This window comes from Etheostoma cragini, chromosome 20 (assembly GCF_013103735.1).
Source record: "Etheostoma cragini isolate CJK2018 chromosome 20, CSU_Ecrag_1.0, whole genome shotgun sequence".
In the NCBI taxonomy this organism is placed as follows: domain Eukaryota; kingdom Metazoa; phylum Chordata; class Actinopteri; order Perciformes; family Percidae; genus Etheostoma; species Etheostoma cragini.
Window position 1 is genome coordinate 5,956,681 of NC_048426.1, and position 15,762 is coordinate 5,972,442.

The following is a 15,762-nucleotide window of genomic DNA, read 5'->3' on the forward strand; positions in this document are numbered from 1 at the left end:
TTGACACTTGATAGATTGAACTATTCTGTAGTTTATTATCTTCTCAACATTCAAGGTAATAAAGGTTCCTCCATGTGGGTACAAAGAGAGAAACTATTTGGGAGTTATTCAAGAGTCTTAAAATCATTTCTCTTTAGATTAATTTGGCATTTGTACAATATCGGAGGATAGCCGGATGGCTGTGAACATCCTTAGCACCAAAGTTCAACAGACAATGAGTACAATGTGTGTATTGTTACTGCGTGGTTTAAAGGAATATTAATTCCTGACGTCAATAAATAGTTGCAGAAATGAGTCAAAAATTGTGTCCTACATCATAGAACTCACTACCAAAAACATGTTACTCTTTAAAAAAAAAAAAGTCTGTCGGTTAATAAAAAATACATTTGGCAAGGCAGTACGTCAGAGTTTTACCTTCAGTCTACTCAGCGACTACGAGCAGAGCAACGTTTTGCTCCTCGTCATTCCACGTCTGTACAAAATACAACAAAATCATTTGAACTGTTGATCAATTTGAACGTCGGCAATGTACATTGACCAATGTGCATAGACTGACATCAGTATCAAAAGACACCCGACACATCCCACGTGATAAACAACATCTTTAAAAAGTGGTTGAATCTTCATTAAAAACCAAGGTGCTACCAGAATCCGCTTGATTTCCTGAGAAAATTCTGCGTGTTGATGGAGTTGGGCTTTGATTGGGCTCGTGCTCAGATGTTGGGCAGGTGATAGTTGAACGTGCGCAGGTTGTTGTAGTACTTTTTATTGTCCAGAGCCGGGAAGATGCCACTGCTGGTCAGCTGTGGCAAATACTGCATGGTGGGAAAAACAATTAAAAAAAAGTTTCAGGGACTAATTTCAGAGCATTTTGAGAGTACATAGCTACAAAGATTTGATATCTGGTGACTAGAAAATGTAACTTAATTAAAAGTTGAATTGAAGACAGGGATTTTCTGCAATAGGACGCATTTTTAGTGGATTATTTAAAAAGAACACCAACACAATGCCACTTTTTAACAGAATGCAGCTCCAAAATGTAGTTTCATTTGTTCGTTTAGTTTATTCTATAACAAAACATTTTATTTAATCCCATTAAACATTGGGAAAAGTTGGGAAAAAAAGTTGTGGTCTATTTGCACTGCATTCCTACCGGTCTCAGTCCTTTAGATTAGACTTTAGGTATTTCACCAATGTAAAGTGACTTTGAGTCCTTGGGTCTGAGACAGTCACTCATTATTTTGGGCTTTCCCACCTTTAATTTATCACAGTTTCAGGATCATCTTCCAATAAAGTCATCCTAATTTCCCTAATTTAAACTTGTGAGAGTTTGACCTTTGAGGCTCAATATATTGAAGCTTCCAATACCTGATATGTAACTTTGTTTTAACTTTGAACTGGGGCTGCACGATATGAGGAGGCAAAAAACGTTGAATTTCGCGATAATGGTATTACTTACTATAGTTACTTAGTTCTGTAGCTTTCAGTATTCTGCTAAAATACAACAATTTGCTTAATGAATTTAAAAGAAATCAAAAGGAAATAATTTCCAAACATTTTTTTTAATGAACATTGAATTGAATGTAAAAAGAAAAAAATGCCAGTTACATTTTAAAGTGCAATTTTCTTCTGATATTTTTTTCAACCAACACAAAAATCTGTCTTTTGCCTCAAAAAATAAATAAATATATTTGCAAGTATTGCAGCCCCAGTTTAAACCAGATTTCAAAGAAAACACAATTTTGTTTGCAAATTTTACAGATGTTGATTAGTCGAATGGAAGATACGTAGTTTTTAAAAGAAAACTGACATTAGGCCTAAATATGGCAAGTTCCACAAGTCCGACCATTACTCTTCATAGAGAAGGCCACTAACCCCGGGAGGAAGGTGTTTGCGAGGTAAACCCGTCCTCTTGTTGCTGGAGCGCTCGTGCTCTCGACAGCTTCTCTCGCTCTTTCCCCTCAGACCTCCGAAGTACGGCTGCTGGAGGAGCTGCTCGCAGGTCAGCCGCTCGGACGGGTCCATCCGCAGGCAACCCTAAACCGCCAACAAGACAACTTGCTAAATATGACTAATTATGCAACTAGGTAAACATGATGCACTATTTACTTTGGTTATATGGGAACACAGAAAGCTTTGCACATTTACACATATTGTTACATGAATGAATGAAAAGTTTATCAAAAACGTCATACTTTTTCTGACACATACATACAGTTTATCTGCAATATGCACATTTCATTGGCTAAAAATCCAAATTGAAATGTTCAAAACTCATTTTGTTTGGCTGTGGTGTATTAAAACACATCATTGCAAGATTGCAGTCATGACATCGTTACCTTCATGAGAGTCAGAGCTTGATGTGAGAGATTTGGATATTTCTGCTCCAAAGATTCCTACAGAAAAAACCAAGATTCCGTGTTTTTTAGTTTTGACAGTTTTCTCTTTTTTGTTGTTTTTTTTCTTCCCATTATTTAGCTTTTGTGGGGTGAGTTAAGGCTTGGCAAAAACTCACTGAATACCAAATTAACACAAAGAAACAACAACTTTGAATACAGCTAATGTATATCAAATAGCAACAACAGCAATGTGACGTAGGCAGATGGAGCACATAGATGGAGCGGGTGGTGTGTCTCACCATCTCTTGTGCCTCTGGGATGGAAACTCCACAGAAGAACTGGTTGTTGCTGAAGACCTGCTGGTGTCGAGGGATCAGGTCTCCTGCACAAGACAAGAAACATGAGCGTTACATGTTTCTAATCCCTCCTGTGAATGTACTCAAGCTTGGTGTTATCTTTTGTAAAAACATTTATAGATATTTCACAACTTCTTCCTGTTCTGGGAAACATTTTTCAGCTTAACAGTCCCAAGAATTTAGTGACAATGTAGGTATATGTTTTTCTAGCTTTATCATGTTTTATTATCACATATGTATGAAATGTTTGAAAACTAATATCCTGTTAATCCTTATGTATTCATTCAAAATTGACATATTTAATGCATCTGTTAACATTTCCAAAGGGATGCAAAGCTGCATGCCTTCTGATTAGGGATTGATTGCATTGTGTGAACAGTAAATCAATAAAACTCAATGATAAAGCCTTGCTCCCTGTTTGTTTCACACGGCAGCAGACTGATTGATTACCGAGAGTCTTCCTGATCAGGTACAGTTGGTCCATGTCAGACTTCCCGGGCCACAAGGGGACCCCCGACAGCAGCTCGGCGAACACACAACCGATGGCCCAGACGTCCACCGGAGGGCCGTACTGAGTGTCTCCCACCAGCAGCTCGGGGGAGCGGTACCAACGAGTCGCCACGTAGTCTGTGTAGTAGTCACATGGACCAGCTAGAGGTACAGAAAAAGGCCTGTAAGCTATCAGCTCATGGTGACGGTTAAAGAATAGATTACACAAGTACCTTTATGTTGAAGATTAGATTAATATACTGGTTTTATGATAGTTATGTCAGTGTAGCCTCTATTATAGTCTGGATCAACAACAGTACATGTTGGCTGCCGGGTGTCCCATGCCTGCTACTCTCTGTGTGTTGCGGTCTTAAACTCTGTTCGAAACAGCAACCTTTGACTTAGCAAGCTACACGCTGAAAAAGTTTTGAAGAAGATTTGGAAGCTTGCAGTGAGGCAGGCCTGCTTGGTTATTTTTCGGGGAATGACTGTAAAGATTAACAAAGGAAATGTTTATTGCATTTACTCTCTAACTGGGACGTTTTGGGACAGATTGGCGGGATTGTTTTGGATAAAGTAAACAAGGCGTTACGCTGGTAAAGAATCATTAGTTTAACTATGTATCCAGCTAATTTAAATAACTCATGTTAGTGTATTGTGTGACCATTTAACTTCCTTTAATATTGTATGTGGCGTTTTCTCTTACGGGGTGCAAATGCTCCGCCAAAACCCAGAGACTAATTTCCAGAGCCACCGTCGCTGTGTCCGGAGCTTAGCGCCGCCCACACAATTGTGATTGGTTTAAAGAAATGCTAACATCTGTGGTAGAGCCAGGAGACGTCAGGCATTGCGAGACTACCTTGATTATAATGAAGGTTTCTCCCTTATCATAGCCTTTGGCTGGAAAAAGTACAAGATACAAAACATGCTTAAGGGCTGCTTCAGTCTCAAATACATGCAAACTTCCTCCCAGTAAAACCACTGCAGCTGCCCACCTGAAACACGTAGCATTAAAGGACTGAAGCCTTACAATACAACAAAGGCAACACCCCTTAATGCAACATGTATGTATCCACCAGGTGGCACTGTCAAATACATAACAGCAGTTCATAAAGTCTTAAAACTTACTGAGAATCCTTGCGAACCCAAAGTCACAGAGTTTGATGACTTGGCGTTTGGTGATGAGAATATTTTCCGGCTTGACATCTCGGTGAATGCACTGCAGGAACAAGAATTAAAGCACTATACTGAAAGCTCAACAATGTGTTCAGATGCTTATGGTTATGAGGTGCTGAGAATAAAGGGGTCTGTGTGGGGAAACCGTAAAAGCAGAGGGAGACATTGCTGTTATATGGGAGCCCTTGTAGCATTTGTTGTGTCTAGGTGATACATTAACTGCTGGTCAGCCAAGGGGAAGGAATTCCTGTTAAAAAAAGAGCCATAAAGCAGGAGGCTTGGTGGGAGGAGAGTGGAGGAATTCAAAAACAAGTTGAAGAGAAGCTTTTATAACTAAACATACACTGTATTATCCTACATGAGGAAACAGGAGTCAGAGTAGAAACAGAAAAAGGTGGAGTACAAGTTCCTTACATTTTGTTTGTGACAGAAGTTGACAGCTTGGAGTGTCTGCCAGGTTATACTTTTCACAAGGTTCTCTGGAACTCTGGAGGACCAAAAAGGAAATCAACATGTTAGGCAGATTAGTTGAATAATCACTAATCTGACCAAAAGAAAGTAATAATAAAGCGTTATTGATGTTAATTTTTTTTCAAACTTAGTGTACTTAGAGTTGGTTGACAAAATGATTCCCCAACTGGAACTTTCCCATCTAACTTACAGCTGATGATTCTCTACGACAACTGAGCAAACGCAGTTTGTTGATGAAGGCCATTCAAAATTAGGCTGAAAGCTGCAAAATAATGTGAAGTTACTGGATCAAACGAAGATTTAAATCTGGTTCAAGTGATTGTTTTAGTGGGTTGAACAAAAATGTTAAATCTGTTGATTGATAAATGTATTATAAGATGGCTTTTCTTTGTTAAGTTTATAAATTATGTAATGTAAATTATGAATGAACTTAACCCTTGTGTTGTCATCCCGTCACAATTGAAAATCAACACTGTTTTTAACTTTTTCTAACATTTTTATCCCTTTTTTTCAACACTTTTTTCAGTGTTTGTCACTTTTTTGACGTTTAACACTACGTAACACTAACTTATTAACTTTACAGTTATTTGGGGAATTTATGGTCAATAAACCTCATTTATAGGAAATTATACCTATGTTTGAGTTAGAAAAGCATAAATTAGGAATTATTTAGACTAACATTAAAAGGAATGGATTTTGATGGATAATCATAGATTGGAATATGTCAATTTTCACCCAATACTATTTCAAAACCACTTGAATATTTTTTTCAATTGCCATAAAATTGAATAAGACGCCCCAAAATTAATGAAAGTAGAGAACTGTACTTGCCAAAGAGCGTTGTGTGGAATCAATCATGTTATTTTGACACTGAAGAACACTGATATTGGAAAACGGGGCAATTTGACCCGAGGACAACATGAAGGTTAATGGTATATTTTCAGTTTTATTAATACAAATAAGTAATTGAAGTAATCAAAACATTTAACAATAGTCTCTGTGAGGCTGTACAGAGAGGGGCTTTGAGCTAAATGCTAACATCAGCATGCTAATATACTCGCAGAGACACAATACCATGCCAATGCTTGGCAGGTAAGGCTTACCATCTTCATCTTAGCCTTAGTTAGCATGCTGACATTTGCTACTTAGCACTAAACAAAGGAAAGCAGTGGCTACTGGGAATGTTATCAACATTAGTTCTGCAAGTATTTTTGTTGTAATCCAAAGTATTGGAAATATTGTTATTTTGACAAGGAAAGTCAGAGGATCACCGAAGTAGGCCTGTACATATTATTGCATAATTGTCTAATTATTTTACATAATCGCAGTTTATTTGTTTAGCCGCAATTAATTGCTGACAATAACCAAGGCCTTAAGGCGTATGACTGGTAATTGTTGATTTTGTTTAGATATGCCAAACTGTAACTATATATAAATAATTATTGGTCGCGCTATATATTTTTATTATTCTTTATTTAAATTGTTAGTTGTTGGTACTTGACCCTTTACACGTTCACAGCAACAAAAATAACGGGGGTAATGGATATAGCTGGAAAAAAGATTTGTGATATTAAAGAGCCGTTTTTTACGTCGATGGCTGTGTATTTTTGTGATTATCTGGGGCCCATTACAGGGATATAACCAAAATATATATCCTGAATGTTTAAAAAAGTAATACATAAATACATGTTTTTTTAATTTGACTGAAACAGACAATGTTAATTGCAATTAATTCTGAGACACCTAATTGTACAGCAACATTTGGAACTGGTGCAGCTCTACACAGAAGTTACAACAATCCATCATGAAGGGGACGTGAATGTGTGTGCAAAATCTCACAGGAATCCATCTTGTAGTGGAGACATTTCACTAAAAGCCATAAATGTCAACCTCATGGTGGCGCTAGAAGAAATGTCAGGGGATCACCAACGTCAGTAAGAATAATTCTCTGGGGCCCACGAATGTTTGTGCAAAATTTTATGGCAACACATCAAATATTTGTTGAGATATTTGAGTATGGACCGACAAACAGACCAACATTGCCATCCCTGGAGCTAAAACTGATACAAACAGTGTAGAACTGTTTGGGACACAAATTTATTCATCTACACAAACATATAAATCTAATAAAAGAATGGATGGATAGCTATTGTAAAGCAGAAATCTTATTTTTCTGTCTATTTTTGCTGTGTTCTGTAGTTTTCAGCTGTTTTTTTCCCGAGATCTCTCCTCCTTCAGATGTCTCTCTGAAGGACAGTGAGCAGTGTCCAGTGTTTGTCTGGATGTTCAACACAGGCTTTGTTGGTTCACGGACCATCATCTATCAGTGTTGCCGGGGAAATGGCTAAATCGAGCCTTGTGACTGGCAATTAATAACAATCTCCGCCCCTTCTCCACTCACTTTGTTCTCCCAACTCTTCTTTTGAACCCTCTGTGTCCAAGAGACTACAGGCCAGGACCAGAGGGGGAAACCAGACAGCGAAAACACTTCGTATAAAATGTGGCCGAGACTAAACAGTCCCGCCGGCTCCCCGCCAGCAATGCATTCTGGGAGAGCATCACTGTAAACATTCCACAGCGAGCAGGTCAACTTCCTGGGAGACGAGCGTTGTGCCCGTCACAGCCGGACAAAGCACAATGTATGGTGTGGCGTATGTATAATGTAGAGATAATAAAAAGTACACAGCACTTTGTTAAATCAAAAGCCAGCTAATCAGATTTATGCTTTCATTATCTGTGTGGCAGGCAGTACAGTAAACTGAGCTGTGTGCTCATTTCATGAGAGAAAAAGTCTTTAAATAGAGAAATATTTTCTTTTTATTGCATGACTAACACACATTTCTAAAAGCTTGTACTGCTTTACAAAGGGGGCTGAGTGGTTGAGTCAGTACCATGATATTATTAGAACATCTTTTCAAATATCTATATTAAGTTATTTCCGGTGGTAGGCTGTAAGTATATTTAGTCAAGTGCTGTACTTTAGTACATAATTGAGGTGCTTGTACCGCTTCTACTCCACTCCAATTCACAGGGAAATATTTGACTTTTTACTCCACTACAGTTATTTGACAGCATTAGTTACATTACAAATAAAGATGTTTGCACACAAAACAAGTAAAGCTAAAATGAAAAAGATGAATTGATTGGAAATGACCATTAATGATTATTTAAGTCATTTTGAATGCCAGATGATTTTCTGGTTCCAGCTTCACAAATGTGAAGATTTGCTTCTTTTCCTTTGAATTAGTTTCATTACTGTTTGAGGTTCGTACTGCTGGTTGGACAAAACAGACATTGTGAAGGTGTTTCATTGGGCTGTGGGCTCTGTCGGTGATTGAGACCACATTTCTTACTATTTTCTGAAGTTGTATTTTCTTTTAAAGTGAACATTAATGCATCAATAATTACAATACATTACTCTAAAATTAATCATTCTGCATAATGAGTATTTACAGGTGGTACTTTAAGTGTATTTTAATGCTTCTACTTTTGTACTTTTACTTATGTCCAATTTTTGTAACCAAGTATAACTGCACTGTGGTATTACTATTTGTACTTGAGTAAAAGATGTGAGTACTTCTTCCACACACCCACCCTCTGGGATGACGGTCCAGCTCGTTGAGTACCGTGTGGTCGCAGTACTCGAACACGAGGTGAAGCTTCCGTTTACGCCGAAACACTTCGATCAGATTCACCAGGTTGGCGTGTTTCAGTTGCTGAAATACAAAACATAGCAGAAGACGTCTCAGGGCTTTTGTCTCGCATACTATCAGAGAAATGGAGCAACAGCCACACAAATCCAGCTCCATAGAACCCGTCAACCAGTAAAGTACGCTGTTCAGAGAACAGCACCATCTGTGGTTTGCTCTTATCAAACAGACTAAACTCTTAACAGATGGTAATAAACATGCTGTTGCCCCTGACAACCTGTTCCCATCCTGTCCTATTTATGAGCTCATGGTGTCCAGCAGGCCACTAACATTCCCACCCACCGCATGACTAATTAAACCACTAATCTACCAGTGTATCTTTGATAATTACTATGCAACATAAAAAAAGCCTGGTTTTAGCTTTTGCTTTAAACAAACGTAACAAAAATATTTTTTACACTAAAGAAGTAGAACAGCCTTAATATTTCAGTTGTTTTTGTCTGAGAAGGAGAAAAGGAACTAACCGTCAATGACGTTTTTTCCATGTTGATAAAGTCTCACTTAGAGGTATAATATTAATTAATTGACAAGAATATCTATTTTATAGCACTTTAAAGTCAAACAGTTAAAAACAAAGACACAAACAAACCAGAACAACGCACTGGTGCCGACGCCATTTCAGTCATTAAAGAAGGCCCAGTTGTTCATTTCCTGTTATTAAAATACATTTCATATTGTAATTTAGGTACTTCAGTCCGTCCTGACCCTGCAGGCTTTTCCTTTATCTGATTACAACCCTCTAAACCTCATTTGAACGTTGCTCTTTTCTCTGGGCAGCCGCTACAAAAATGCTTCCCCTTTGTCTGCAGAATCAACCGCATGCTGTCTCTCCTGCTGGAGAAGGAAGACACTAAAACTGGATTGGCATCTTTTTTTTGTTGCAACAAACTTCAAAACAACGTATGGCATCATGGTATTTGTTAGTATAGTTTGACGGTGCATTATTGTATTTCTAGTGTAGAATATCCAGGCATCTTTATACTTTCATCCATACTATGTATAAAAGAAAGAACACATATATTGCTGGTAAAGGTGTGATTAAAATGGGAAAGGTTAGCTTCTTTAATTAATATAGTCATGATGTGATTCAGTATGATCATGTTTGTTGATGTTTGGACTAGTTTTCATCAATTTGAAACATAGGAAATGACATGAAAGCCGGGAAAAGGAAAAAATAAATGAAAAGCTAGTCATGTTAAATAATAGCATCCAAAATTATGAGATAAAAAGTCAAAAATTAATTTAATTTTAATCTCAGACTTTTATCATGTAATTTTGACTGTCTTTCATAATGTTGACTTAACAAGCCACATTTAGACGTACCAAATGAGAGTTTTCTTATCAATTGAATATTTTGAGAGGATAATTTGACTTACTATTTCATTGTTTTTACTTAGTACAAAGTGTTTACTCTGATAATTTGGACTTAATGAGCAAACATGGGATGTGCTTTCTCATCGTTTTGATGTACCATCTGAGAATATTTCCTAACTGTCAAAAATGTTTTTATCTCATAATCGTGATCTTGATCTTACCTTTTTTGGGCTTCCACAGCCTGGTAAACCTGGATTGCACAGATGTGCTCAAAACACACAGATGTGAAGGACTTTTTGTGAGAAGAACTAGAGGATATTAGGGATAATAATGCGCTGTCACCTTGAGCATCCTGATCTCCCTCAGTGCAATCTTCTTGATGAGGGGATCGTCCTCGGACTCCACAAACTTCTTGATGGCGACAACCTGCCCCGTGTCTTTGTTTCTGCACTTGAAGACAACACCGTAGGAGCCCTCTCCGATCTTTCCTATCTTCTCGTACTTTTCCATCCTCAGGCTGGACCAGCGGACATTTGAAGATAAAAACACTTTAACAGGAGGGTCCAAGGAGGCTGGCTTTAAAGAGGGTTAGAAGAGACACAAGAGGAGTTTTCAGCAAGGATACAGAGAAGAAGAGAGACCACCTGGTGCTTTTATGAATAATTCAATCAATTAAAGCTGAAATAAATTCATAATAAGGATCAAAACTGGGTCATATGAGGGTCGGGTGTTTTTGACAAAAACATACAATAATGCTTTTCTAAAACATATCAAATAGATTTTGGTATGTAACAATATTAGAAATATTGTATGACCTGTGCATCATTATGAGTTATTGTAAAAAACAGAGCTGATGGCACAGAAACATGTCATGCATAATTATCTGAATATAAAAGCATATTAAAGAATGTACATGCATCAGCTATTTGAATGAAAACCACACAATATCTGCCTCCAAGATCGAATTGTGTTTAAGCTGTTGGATGTGGGGATCAGAAATGACAAGAAAAATCACTAAAACTGCCTCCAAAAGATAGATTTAACTACTTAGTGGGACCAGTACACCAGTCTCCCAACAGTTAGATTGCGTAACCAAAACATTTGCAATGCAAAGTTAGGTCATTCCCCTAAGGGGGATATAGAGGGAAAACAAACAACACAGAGAGAGTGAACAGCTAATGGGCAAAAATCAAAGTGCTGCACAAAATTAATAACAGAAGGTATGCATGTTTAGAACTGACATTAAATTAGAGGATTGTCTGTGATAACCAAATAGTTACTATAATCCTGAAGATTGATGTCTGGTTTCAAAATTGCCTCATTAAAACATCCGATTATATAATTAGCAACGCATATTTTTATATTTCTGTGAGAATTTTTTCGGTATAATAACTTCCTAATTGTCATTTATGTAAATTTGAAAACTTACTTTCTGTGAAAATGTTGGTCAGTGTGAGATTCAGAGTCAGTGAGGAGCAGCTTCTTGTTCCAAACACAAGGTGAACGATCACAGCTCATCTGTCCCTGCAGACACAAGAAGCATGAGGTTTTAAAGAGTCAACGCGTTTAGAATAAACCAACATCCTGGTTGTGCCTTTCAAAATAAAACACAAAATGAGCACGCATCACTTGCTAAGTTTTATATGTTGGGGGTAATTATTAGCTGACTGTAGACTACATGGCAACTGTTATTGCTATTATATTAAATGTACTGTACGTAAAAGAATGTATCAAAGGTTTTGTTCTGCAGAGGTGAAAGAAAAACTCAAGTTCGGGTTCTCTGGGTAAGGAATTCCACGTTGACCATTATTGATTTTATTTTGAAGGTGGAAATCACATTACTTCCGGTGTTAGCCACTGCCTCTCACTGTTTAAAATGACACATTTCTCCCTTTTCAACGCCAGTTCCTATAGGAAGAACTGACTCCACCTCCATAAAAAAGGAAAAGCAGAGTCCTGTGGTTTTTTTTGGAGGTTTGTAGATGTTTCACATAGGAAATCACTGTTAAAGTGCTGCAGTTTCATCATTCTAGGATGAGTTCTTACAATTTAGTCCATTTCATGTTTTTGGTGATGATCAAAACAACTCAAGGTTTCTGACATCATCCCACATGAGGAAAATGTAAACCTGTCGCACTGAGACTAATTAGTGCAGTTTGGTGAAATGAGAGATATGGCACACTAAACAGGGAAATAATGGAAACTTATACTCACCCATATCCCCCCCCCATTCCTCCCATGAGACACTTATTACCAGTGAGGAGAACCTCAAGTGGTGCATCATCAGCTCTGTTGCATCAATCCAATCTCACAAAACAACACAAAAACTAACCAGTCCATTCATGTTATCTTGTTAAGAAAGCTTTTTTTATTACAAAAAACAGCATACATTAAACATTTCGCAAAAGGGAATGCAAAGATGTTAACAAAACCTAGCATTTTCCCTCATTTTGTCATTTTATTTTAAATTAAAAAAAAATTACAAAAGTGCTTACATGGTGCAAATAATGAGAAGTAAAAGGTCTATAAAAGAGGAAGGTAAAGAAAAAAATGTACATTATATCCAACTTCTAAAACTGCAACAGAGCAGGAGAGATTCAACTATATTACATAGAAGTAAAATGAAGCCAAAGCAGCTCAGGAACTTTTCACTAGGTAGTTAATCCTCACAGCAGGACTGCACTGTCACTGGCTGTTAACACAGTCTGTAAATCAAACATACCCTATCACTTAGCATGAGGTTAATAAATATTGCTTAAATAACCCACAATGCTCATGGTTCTGCTTAAACTGAGCTATTAATTTGACTACAGAGCTTGTAAAATCTCCTCTCTAGCCTACAAATGTTTGCCAGTGGCAGTGATTATGAGTGATATGTTATGGACAATAACTCTCCCATTGTGTTGCTAATACAATCACAAATTCTTGCGAAATTTAATGGCACTTTTGTCAATAATACCTCTAGATAATATGTGGGTTACTCAGTCCACAGTACAGAAAAGTGAGTAAAAGTAACAATATTCATTTGGGCGTTTATAGTTTCTCCCCTTTCTGCTCATATTTTCTAATCAACATTTTCCTTGTTGTTTGTAATGAGCGGAGCTACAAGGAACTCGTTGCTGGTGTAAGGCTACTCATGAATCCAGACTGAAGAGGCTCATCTTTTTAAGATAAGCTTAACCTCTATTGATGGGGATATTTAGAAATAAATACAGGTACGTATAGAAAGTAACAGAAATAAATACCAGACTGACTAACCGGTCGATTCTGTGATCAGTAAGAAAAGCTCCCAATAATTGTTTAAAACCAGACGTTTTCCTTGACACACAACCTTAGGTGAAAGTCTTAAGTTTACTCCCAAAAACTGAAGCATCTAATACACTTTTCTCTGAGAGAGGCTCAGTAACTGTTCTCATGACCTGCTAAAATGTAGAGGTTGCTCAGGGCCGTGGGGTTTTCTGTGGGTCGGCTCTGCAAAACCACCACCCTGCAAAAGAAACAGAACACACCACAGTCAGAAAATCACACAGAAATACTAAATGATGGCTGTTGAAACCTGGTGAAACATAAAACCTGAGCTGTAACAAAAAGTAGAATTTTAATCTGTCAACTCAGAGAACTGAAATAAGCCACAAACAAGGAAGCTAAAGTTTTTTTTACAAGTATTATCATATACTATAAATCCATGTACATTAAGGTCTACCTCAACATGTGGGAAATAGACTCATTTGCTTTCTTGCTGAGAGTTGCATGAGAAGTTTGATACCACTCGTGTGTGGGGTGGAGGTACAGCAGTAGAGCAGCCTAGCTTAGCATAAAGACTGGAAACAGGGAGACAGCTAGCCATGTTCTGTTCATATAGTAACAAATCTCTAACAGAAATTAAACCACAAAAGATAAAAATATATTAGATTATTATATTATAAAAAATACTATAAAGGTTAGGGTATTGACTTTTGTCAATGGAATTGACAACAAATACTATTAAAATGCTGCTCATTTAACTACATTTACAACCAATGAATAAACTCAAAACACGTTAATGGTATCGATCTACTTGGAGGAAGCATACTGACAGTTTATGGTAACTGGCACGTAAACCGTCCTGATCTAGCCGTCACAGTCAGCATCTTCAGATGCCATGTGACAGGTGAGCAGGGAAGCTACAGCCCATACTGTCCGTTCCATCAGATGAAATTACAGAGGCATGGAGAGATACTCAAACCAAGCTGGCAGTGCCCGGGTGGCAGTGAATAAAACATGGGGGGCTGGGCAGAGAGAGGCCTTCCTCCAATGCCACAGCCTTCATCTGGAGTCAGCATTGACTGAGCTGGGAGAACTGTTAGCATTGGTGTGTGTGTGTGAGTGAGAGAGAGATAGGGAGCTAAATCACATCCTGCAGAAATCAACCATCATGACATCAGTCTAGAGCAACAAAGATTCATTTTCTGTCAATTGATTAATCGGCAACTATTTATTACTAATTTTTAAACAAGTTATTTTTCCAGGCAAATATCTGTGCTCCCAGCTTCTCAAATGGGAGGATTTGCGGCTTTTTGGTTATATAACAGTGTAATTTGAATCTCTTTGGGTTTAGGAGATCAATCAATCCATTATATATTTAATTGTAATACATTAATTAGAAAAAAATACCAAACATCCCAGCTTTGTTACATTGTTACAGCTTGTTAAGTGTGACGAGTGCTGCTTTTTTGTGTTTGCTATGATTTTAATAAGAAAACATTTTGGGTTTTAGACTACCGCTCTGACAAAACAAGCAATTTCCCAATTAAGAGCATTTCTCACTCGTTTCTATAGATTAATAATTATTTAAGTTGAACATGAACTAAAAATTGATTTAACAGCTTAAATAACAGCTTAGTGCCTTATAGAAGATGTGGCAAATTTAGCTCGACCTTCATGCACCAGAGCTACTGAAGTAACAAGCATAAAACACACACACAGAGAGAGAGAGAGAGAGAGAGAGAGAGAGAGAGAGAGAGAGAGAGAGAGAGAGAGAGAGAGAGAGAGAGAGAGAGAGAGAGAGAGAGAGAGAGAGAGAGAGAGAGAGAGAGAGAGAGAGAGAGAGAGAGAGAGAGAGAGAGGTAACAGGGGCAGCAGAGGATGAGGGCTGTGGGCTCTCAACACAGGTGGTAAGCGGATTGTTTGGTGGTTTCCAGGTAATAAGACCTGAGGGAGGACTGCTTGGTATTGTAGAGGGCATGGGGCTAATAAATAATAACAGTGGTATTGATGGAAAGGCAGATACACAGGGTTACGTGAGAGAGAGCCTATTTATAATCCGGTTTGTTTATGAGGTGATGCGTTTCAGAAGTCCTTTGGGATTTTTGTGGTACGTGCTCCTCCACTTGATGAGTTTGCTCATCTGCACTGAAGTGGCTAAAGATGGAAATATCTCTGTACCAACCTGTCAGATCCAAGGAGGCGGAAGACTCTGCTCGGATCACAAATCTCCTGGGTCACCTGGGGAATAAAAGTTTTTTTTTTTTAACTGACAACAGTTTTCTGTTTATGTCAAGTACTGGTGGTGCTGAGGGGGCATTGAAACACATCAATCAACAAGCTTCCTTGTACTGAAGCCAGTTAGCATGCTTCACCAACCCACGGATATAAATCTTAAGCATGACTGGCTCCTGTTGGGCAAACACCACACTTTTTTTTTTAAATCTAGAATGTTGTGTTAACTCACACTGCAATATTTAAATTGCAGCCCAAACTATGCTCACACTTTATGGAACAATTGCCCAGTCAAAACATGGGTGCTCACATTGAATATAAGCATTTCCATTGACAATTCCAATAAAGCTTTTACAATCTGTGTTTTGAATTTTGGTGGTATGGTGACAGTTAACATTTGGATCACTTATTGTGCCTTTAACCAAAAAT

The 15,762-nt window shown here is 37.8% G+C and overlaps 2 protein-coding genes across 10 annotated transcripts in view; both read right to left on the reverse strand.

Moving 5' to 3' along the window:
- Positions 1 to 11: 11 nt before the first annotated feature.
- cdkl1 (cyclin-dependent kinase-like 1 (CDC2-related kinase)) lies at positions 12 to 11,387 on the reverse strand. The gene is made up of 10 exons (XM_034857612.1): positions 11,288 to 11,387; positions 10,198 to 10,430; positions 8,426 to 8,547; positions 4,775 to 4,847; positions 4,313 to 4,403; positions 3,146 to 3,346; positions 2,639 to 2,721; positions 2,340 to 2,396; positions 1,876 to 2,037; positions 12 to 815 (listed from the first exon to the last, which is right to left on the reverse strand). The coding sequence occupies exons 2-10, from the start codon at positions 10,363 to 10,365 to the stop codon at positions 714 to 716; spliced, it is 1,059 nt and encodes a 352-aa protein (XP_034713503.1). The 5' UTR covers positions 10,366 to 10,430; positions 11,288 to 11,387; the 3' UTR covers positions 12 to 713.
- An 813-nt stretch (positions 11,388 to 12,200) lies between these two features.
- Positions 12,201 to 15,762, reverse strand: part of map4k5 (mitogen-activated protein kinase kinase kinase kinase 5) — a 35,355-nt gene continuing 31,793 nt past the window's right edge. For all 9 annotated transcript variants that reach the window (XM_034857567.1, XM_034857571.1, XM_034857569.1 and 6 more), the window contains 2 exons: positions 15,284 to 15,339; positions 12,201 to 13,342 (listed from right to left, as the gene is read on the reverse strand). In XM_034857567.1, coding sequence (XP_034713458.1) covers positions 13,255 to 13,342; positions 15,284 to 15,339 — 144 coding nt within the window. In that variant the 3' untranslated portion in view covers positions 12,201 to 13,254. The remainder of the gene's footprint in view (positions 13,343 to 15,283; positions 15,340 to 15,762) is intronic.